The sequence below is a fragment of the Nerophis lumbriciformis genome, linkage group LG18, assembly GCF_033978685.3.
Source record: "Nerophis lumbriciformis linkage group LG18, RoL_Nlum_v2.1, whole genome shotgun sequence".
Classification (NCBI taxonomy): Eukaryota; Metazoa; Chordata; class Actinopteri; order Syngnathiformes; family Syngnathidae; genus Nerophis; species Nerophis lumbriciformis.
Genome location: NC_084565.2, coordinates 34,143,534 through 34,152,500, shown reverse-complemented (window position 1 = coordinate 34,152,500; position 8,967 = coordinate 34,143,534). Strand labels below are relative to the sequence as shown.

Genomic DNA, 8,967 nt, shown 5'->3' with positions numbered 1-8,967 from the left:
ACGGTAGTAATCCGTGTGCGGATGGAGAGATTGCGTCTTTTTATGAACCGGATCCTTGTCGCTAAGTAGGAGCCATTTTGTGGTCTTTACAGATGTAAACAGGAAATGAAACGTACGGTGATATCCGCGCGTTTTTTCTTCTTCTTCCGGGGGCGGGCGGTAGCTTACAGTAGAAGAAGAAGCGCTTCCTGTTCTATGGGGGCGGGTGCTTACCTTGGCGGTTGCTTGCGTAGAAGAAGAAGCGCTTCCTGTTCTACCGGGAAAAAAGATGGCGGCTGTTTACCGAAGTTGCGAGATCGAAACTTTATGAAAATGAATCGTAATAAAGCGCACTATGGAATAAGGCGCACTGTTAGCTTTTGAGAAAATTTGTGGTTTTTAGGTGCGCCTTATAGTGCGGAAAATACGGTAAGCTACAATGCTAACATTACATTTGACCAACATACTAGGTTAATTATATAGACTGTATCTGCCTGTAGCTGACTGACGGATTGGAGGCAAAGCTTTATTTCAAGATGTGTTGCGAAGCCTTTTTTTTTTTTTTTTTTTTTTTTTTGCAAAGTGGTGGGTGTGAATATTCAGTCAGGCTTATTTAGCGATGCTATCATGTCGGTGAGGAAGCATAATACTATTAAAACTAGAGATGTCCGATAATGGCTTTTTGGCCGATATCCCGATATGGTCCAACTCTTTAATTACCGATACCGATATCAACCGATACCGATATATACAGTCGTGGAATTAACACATTATTATGCCTAATTCTGTTGTGATGCCCCGCTGGATGCATTAAACAATGTAACAAGGTTTTCCAAAATAAATCAACTCAAGTTATGGAAAAAAATGCCAACATGGCACTGACATATTATTATTATTATTATTGAAGTCACAAAGTGCATTATTTTTTTTAACATGCCTCAAAACAGCAGCTTGGAATCTGGGACATGCTCTCCCTGAGAGAGCATGAGGAGGTTGAGGTGGGCGGGGTTGGGGGGGTAGCGGGGGTGTATATTGTAGCATCTCGGAAGAGTTAGTGCTGCAAGGGGTTCTGGGTATTTGTTCTGTTGTGTTTATGTTGTGTTACGGTGCGGATGTTCTTCCGAATCTTGTTTGGTGTGGGTTCACAGTGTGGCGCATATTTGTAACAGTGTTAAAGTTGTTTATACGGCCACCCTCAGTGTGACCTGTATGGCTGTTGACCAAGTATGCCTTGTGTTCACTGGTGTGTGTGAAAAGCCGTAGATATTATGTGATTGGGCCGACACGCAAAGGCAGTGCCTTTAAGGTTTATTGGCGCTCTGTACTTCTCCCTACGTCCGTGTACCACTCCGTACAGCGGCGTATTAAAAAGTCACAAATTTTACTTTTTGAAACCAATACCGATAATTTCCGATACTACATTTTCAAGCATTTATCGGCCGATAATATTGGCAGTCCGATATTATCAGACATCTCTAGTCACTTATATCGTTATACAGTTTTCAGCCATTTCGCACAGCTCTACTTGGAACAAATACATTCTCCTATCATTTTCTATGGGAATAATTGTTTGGAAATCTAAATGTTTGATGTAAGGGAAAAAGATATTCATTTTGTGGAGAGAAAGCATCACTCACAGTGAATTCCCCCGTGACAGCGTCAAAGCCAACATGTATTGTGTGCTCAAAGTCGGAAGGCGAAGAGATCTCCGGTCGCTCTTTGTCTCGATCTTTCTTTCTTCCGCCTGAATGAACGTTGCAAACGTTAAAATCGACCACACGGCGACTTTCCCTTTTTGGCGCCCAAATGCTTCCGCTCACCTTTCTCCGCGCCGGAGAAGATGGAGATGATCTTGCTGCGAGGCTTCCTCTCCTCGGGCACAGACGGCAGCGGCTTGGAGCTGTGGTTGGCCGACAGGGAGTCCTTCCCCGAGCTGGTGCTGAAGATAGTGCTGCTCATTCGGACCGGAGGGGCGGGGGGTTTGTCCTCGGGGTCGCCGTTGTCGCACATTGCTCCGCGTTCTCGGCAAGACTGGCGACAGGGAGACAACACGGTACGGGGCCGGGCGTAGTGGGCGGAGAGGATGGACAGCGCGGCACCAGGAAAGGGAGGATCACATCAGCATGAAGACGATGTCAATGCAGGAGATTGACAAAGCCTGTGGAAAAAAAACACAATAAATGCTATTTGATTCTATAAATTTATACATGTGCTATTTTAGCCTCAATAAAATACTATTGTTATTATAAGAAACAACGACAAGATGATAGGACACTATCAGTGTGGCTGAACAGAAGCAAATGAGTGGTAAGATTAGGGCCGGGCAATGAAATGATATCAACATAAATCACAATATTGTTGTCCGGGTGGAAATCGGGAGAAATTCGGGAGAATGGTTGCCCAGGGAGATTTTCGGGAGTGGCACTGAAATTCGGGAGTCTCCCGGGAAAATCAGGAGGGTTGGCAAGTATGCCCTCAGGTGAGTGCCCCTCATTGAAGCTTAGGGAAGGCTATGCAGAACGAAACTAAAACTGAACTGGATACAAAGTAAACAAAAACAAAATGCTGGACAACAGCAAAGACTTACTCTAGAGCAGTGGTTCTTAACCTTGTTGGAGGTACCGAACCCCACCAGTTTCATATGAGCATTCACCGAACCCTTCGAATTTTTTTTTTTTCAAATTCAAGACAAAGTTATATGTTTTAGACTTAGACTTAGACAAACTTTAATGATCCACAAGGGAAATTGTTCAACACAGTAGCTCAGTTACAATGATGGAAAGTGTAAGGATGGAAAGGACAATGCAGGTATAAATAGACAAATATAGCGATAAAAAAATCTAACATATATACGAATATATACCTAATATATGTGTACAGAATAATATATACACAGATATATTATATTATGTCTATAACATATATACAATATATACCAATGACCATGTACAATATTACAGTATATACAGTATATGTGACAGCAGCAGCATAAAATAGAGAGTAAATCCAGCAGGAAATAGAAAATAGACATTAAAAACAAAGAGAAGTAGCTAACATGTCAGGTGTCAGGTAATAGGCAGATATCATCTATTGCTGTATGGCGAGTGATTACACAGCTGGATGGAGTGTGGAATGAAGGAGTTCTTGAATCGCACAGTGCGGGAAGGAAGCTGGAGGACCCTTTTTTTTTGGTAACACTTTAGTATGGGGAACATATTCTAAGTAACAAATACTTAATTTAGAGTTATTTGGACACTAGGGGAACATATTCTAAGTAATAAAGACTTAATTTAGAGTTATTTGGTTAGGGTTAGAGGGTTAGGGTTATAATAAGGCCATGCCGAATAAGGCTTTAATAATTACTTAATAATGACTAGTTAAGAGCCAATATGTTACTAATTTGCATGTTAATAAGCAACTAATTAATGGTGAATATGTTCCCCATACTAAAGTGTTACCATGTTTTTTTTTACTGGTGCATAAAATGAACTGTGCATGAACATCACCTTGTTCAAACAACAGGATTCTTAATAGGACTAGTTGTTAAAGATCCCTAAATATTCAGCACAACAACAAAACCAACACAGTGCATAAACTCACAACAAATTACACACCTGCAAATCAGTCTGACTTCTGCTGTTGCCGTATCCGTAATACGCCGATAAGGAGAAGTTAGTATTTACACGATGAGTCGGGTGTGTTTTGACCTCCACCGAACCCCGAGGGTTCCATCGAACCCAGGTTAAGAACCACTGCTCTAGAGCAAAGACGGCGTCCGCATAGTACATCCGAACATGACATGACAATCAACAATGTCCCCACAAAGAAGGATACAAACAACTGAAATATTCCTGATTGTTAAAACAAAATAGATGCGGGAAATATCACTCAAAGGCAGACATGCAACTTCTACTGGAAAATACCAAAACAAGAGAAAAAGCCACCAAAATAGGAGCGCAAGACAAGAACTAAAACACTACACAGGAAAACAACAACAAAAAACTCCAGGGAATATAAACTTTATTATGGAGATCAAATAGGTTTTGTGGCTCCAAATGGGTTTTGATTTGATAGAAACTGGCATCGAGAGGAGCCAGATGAGGTGGTTCGGGCATCTGGTCAGGACATACTTGCCAACCTTGAGACCTCCGATTTCGGGAGGTGGGGGGCGGGGAGGGGGCGTGGTTGGGACGGGGCGTGGTTAAGAGGGGAGGAGTATATTTACAGCTAGGATTCACCAAGTCAAGTATTTCATATATATATATATACATTTATTATTTATATATATATATATGCATATATATATATATATATATGAAATACTAAGTCAAGTATTTCATATATATATATATATATATATATATATATATATATATATATAAGAAATACTTGAATTTCAGTGTTCATTTATTTACACATATACACACACATAACACTCATCTACTCATTGTTGAGTTAAGGGTTGAATTGTCCATCCTTGTTCTATTTGTCACTATTTTTCTAACCATGCTGTTTTTCTAGCCACCTCTGATGATGCATTGCTGTGTAGCACGCAAAAAGTGCTTTCATCAAATGCACTAGATGGCAGTATTGTCCTGTTTAAGAGTGTCACAACATAGCTGTTTACGGCAGACGAACTGCTTTACAGTAGACAAAAATGTGACTGCTGTTGTTGTGTGTTGTTACCGCGCTGGGAGGAAGTTAATGAAACTGCCTAACAATAAACCCACATAAGAAACCAAGAACTCGATCATTCTACAGTTATAACGTCATTGGGCAGGTACGCTGTTTATATTATGTGCCTGAATTTCGGGAGATTTTCGGGAGAAAATTTGTCCCGGGAGGTTTTCGGGAGAGGCGCTGAATTTAGGGAGTCTCCCGGAAAATCCGGGAGGGTTGGCAAGTATGGGTCAGGATGCCACCCGAACGCCTCCCTAGGGAGGTGTTTAGGGCACGTCCGACCGGTAAGAGGCCACGGGGAAGACCCAGGACACGTTGGGAAGATTATATATCCCGGCTGGCCTGGGAACGCCTCGGGATCCCCCGGGAGGAGCTGGACGAAGTGGCTGGGGAGAGGGAAGTCTGGGCTTCCCTGCTTAGGCTGCTGCCCCCGCGACCCGACCTCGGATAAGCGGAAGAAGATGGATGGATGGATGGAAACTGGCCCAAATGGCTCTTTAGATGCAAAAGGTTCCCTAGCCCTACTAAGACATCAGCTGAAATACCAAACAGAAAAAAATGACAGCAACATCAGCTTTACGTCATTTTTTAACCTTATTCAGCTTGATGTCATTTTTTAACCTTATTGTCCTCCCAATGTAAGCACTTGCAGAGCCCCTGTGAGCACACTTTGCCCTTCATTGTTTCCAACAGGGGCGGCTAGCCTAGCATCCGCTACTTTGGTCCACAACAAGTGTGCTCACTACCAAGAAGACACTTTTGTTGCCGTTTGTCCTTAAGTGTGCTAACTCGGAACTAAACCTCCGCATTCACTACTTAGCCAACGACGACGCTAACTAAAAGCAAACATTCAGCCTCAATAAACACTTAGCTCGAAGCTAACGTTAGCATAGCCACTCATTTTGGCCAAAGTGTGTTAACATTTGGCGAATGGCAACTCGTCCGTTATAGCAACAATTGTATCAGATAATTCAACATTTACACACAGTTATGGTTATGAAGTCGGGATGCACATTTTTGTACTGTGAGCTTAACGGTTGTTGTGTGACTCTTACCGGAGCTTCCACGGCAGTTTAAAACACAACTTCGATCCACGATGTTTGCTTATGAAAAAAATAAAAATGTTCTGTAAATTTGAGAAAGGGACTTCATTTGAAACCACGAGAGCTCGGTGGATTTAAAAAAACAAAAACTATTTACAGTGCAACTTTTTTCCTTTCTTTTTAGGGGCCCTGTCACTACACGGTCGGTACCGGAAGACACGGTCGGTCCGCGCATGCGCCGGGATTACGTCACTTCCTTCATTTGCATTTTTTTAACCAAGTATTTGTCACGTGCTCCAGGCAAAAAAAAAAAAAATTCTACACAAATGGCTTAATGGTTTACAATTATCAATCAAATCTTGGAGAATGATTAAGAGTACAAAAGCCCTCAAATTGATATATTTGTCAAAAACATTTAAAGTGATTTAGTATGGAAGTAGAATTGTCTCACATCAACTTATATATATCAATATGATATCAATACATATGCATATATTAATAAATATACAAATTAGAGATGTCCGATAATATCGGCCGATAAATGCTTTAAAATGTCTATCCATCCATCCATCTTCTTCCGCTTATCTGAGGTCGGGTCGCGGGGGCTGCAGCCTAAGCAGGGAAGCCCAGACTTCCCTCTCCCCAGCCACTTCGTCCAGCTCTTCCCGAGGGATCCCGAGGCGTTCCCAGGCCAGCCGGGAGAGATAGTCTTCCCAACGTTTCCTGGGTCTTCCCCGTGGCCTCCTACCGGTCGGATGTGCCCGAAACACCTCCCTACGGAGGCGTTCGGGTGGCATCAAAAAAAGAAGCTTTAAAATGTAATATCGGAAATTATCGGTATCGTTTTTTTTTGTTTTTTTTATTAAATCAACATAAAAAACACAAGATACACTTACGATTAGTGCACCAACCCCAAAAAAACTCCCATCCCCATTTACACTCATTCACACAAAAGGGTTGTTTCTTTCTGTTATAAATATTCTGGTTCCTACATTATATACCAATATATATCAATACAGTCTGCAAGGGATACAGTCCGTAAGCACACATGATTGTGCGTGCTGCTGGTCCACTAATAGTACTAACCTTTAACAGTTAATTTTACTCATTTTCATTAATTACTAGTTTCTATGTAACTGTTTTTATATTGTTTTACTTTCTTTTTTATTCAAGAATTTTTTTTAAAATGTATTTATCTTATAATTATTTTTAAAAAGGACCTTATCTTCACCATACCTGGTTGTCCAAATTAGGCATAACAATGTGTTAATTCCACGACTGTATATATCGGTATCGGTAATTAAAGAGTTGGACAATATCGGAATATCGGCAAAAAGCCATTGTCGGACATCCCTAATACAAATGTGACATACAAATAAATAAATACTTTGTATAAATAAATTATTGTAAATATATTTTTTGAGATTTGAAAATATATACAAATGTATAAATATAAAAATGTGACATACAAATAAATGAAGAATATGTATAAATAAACGTGTATTTGTAAATATATTTTTGAGAATTGAATATAAATATGCTTGATTTTGTATTTGTATTTTGGCTGCAGTGGCCTATGCTGGTTGTTTGGGGGAGTGTGTAGGTCCCATTTATTTGTGCATCTGGTTTGTGGGAGGAATGTCTCATCGACACAAAAGCAATCCACATATGCAAATTCAATACCAAATCAAGCATATTTACAAGCAGCTTAGTTGCCAGAATTTTTGTGTTAAATTTACATTGGTTTTTACAACATTATATTGTTAATGGAAAAACAGTAAAAGTTATTTTCTTATTCTGGCAACTCGGCTGCCAGTTTTTCTACCATAAAAACAAATGTACCGTCTTTCCATCGTTAAAAACAACAACAGATTTTACAGTCAAAAACTGGCAGCTCAGTCAACAGAATTTTGACGCAAGAAACTGTAGTAGTTTTTTTCAATTGACATTAATATGCTGTAAAGAACAACGTACATTTTTTATGTAATTTTTTATCAATTTGATGGGTAGTTTGCTGTAAAGTTAAGTACTTTTATTTAGACAAAAACATTTTTGGAAAGTATGATAACATACTGTAATATTTGTTGCAATATTGGTGTAGATTCCTATGGCTGCCTTAGCTTGATGCTCCTCTACTTTCTCCTGCTCCGACTTACAAAACTCCAGACGCTCCTCTTCGTTTTGTATCGTTTACTTGTCAACTTAGTCCTTCAAAAATGTAAAACAATAACGATGTGGGAACAAATGAACGGCAGAATAAAGCGAGTTTGTTACAGTAAGAAAGAGTTAGAAAAAATAAGAGTAAGTTCAAAAAACTGTGTGGCTCGATTCCACCATACCTGACTGCCGTTACCTTGGGGGGGTATAGCTCGGTTGGTAGAGTGGCCGTGCCAGCAACTTGAGGGTTTTCAGGTTCGATCCCCGCTTCCGCCATCCTAGTCACTGTCGTTGTGTCCTTGAGCAAGACACTTTACCCACCTGCTCCCATTGCCCCCCACACTGGTTTAAATGTAACTTAGATATTGGGTTTCACTATGTAAAAGCACTTTGAGTCACTAGAGAAAAAGCGCTATATAAATGTAATTCACTTCACTACCCATAATGCATTGTGTCCAAACCATATTACCACACAGATCCTTCCGCCATATATGCAATTAAACAGTTACGTAATCTTCTCTGTATTAAAGCAGTATAAAATTGTCTGAAATGTAATAATTACAAGTAAAGTGTACCTTATAATTATTCTAAGCATGCAATATATACATCTTCGTATTATTTAAATAAAGTAAATAGTCCCCTTTTGGCTGAATAAACATAAAGCACCTTTCATAAAATGTAAATTAACTCAAATAGCATTTAGGCTCCTACAATAGGATACTATTAAAGTTTAAAATGTATGCAATTTCAAGCAGTACAATATATTTTTGCTGTCAAAATGAAAAAAAATCTATTACATTTAGTGAGAAAATATTAGGTACTTTATTGACACTTATCATTTAAAGGTGATGGCGGGCCAGATAAAATGATGTCGCGGGCCAGATCTGAGTTTGACACCTGTGCGCTAGAGCAGTGTTTTTCAACCTTTTCTGAGCCAAGGCCCATTTTTTTCATTGAAAAAATTCTGAGGCACACCACCAGCATAAAACATAAAAAAATTAAACTCAGTAGCCGATATTGACAATAAAAAAATGTTCTCGCAATTGTTGGATATGACTTTAAACCATAACGAACCATGCATCACTATAGCTCTTGTCTCAAAGTAGGT

The 8,967-nt window shown here is 39.7% G+C and overlaps 1 protein-coding gene across 1 annotated transcript in view; it reads right to left on the bottom strand.

The window, feature by feature from the left end:
- The window catches only part of pak2b (p21 protein (Cdc42/Rac)-activated kinase 2b), a 22,639-nt gene extending 16,676 nt beyond the window's left edge, over positions 1-5,963 (bottom strand). The window contains exons 1-3 of the mRNA XM_061978184.2: positions 5,715-5,963; positions 1,800-2,137; positions 1,617-1,723 (exon numbers count right to left, since the gene is read on the bottom strand). Of these exons, the coding sequence (XP_061834168.1) occupies positions 1,617-1,723; positions 1,800-1,989 (297 nt within the window). The 5' untranslated portion in view covers positions 1,990-2,137; positions 5,715-5,963. The remainder of the gene's footprint in view (positions 1-1,616; positions 1,724-1,799; positions 2,138-5,714) is intronic.
- Positions 5,964-8,967: the final 3,004 nt, after the last annotated feature.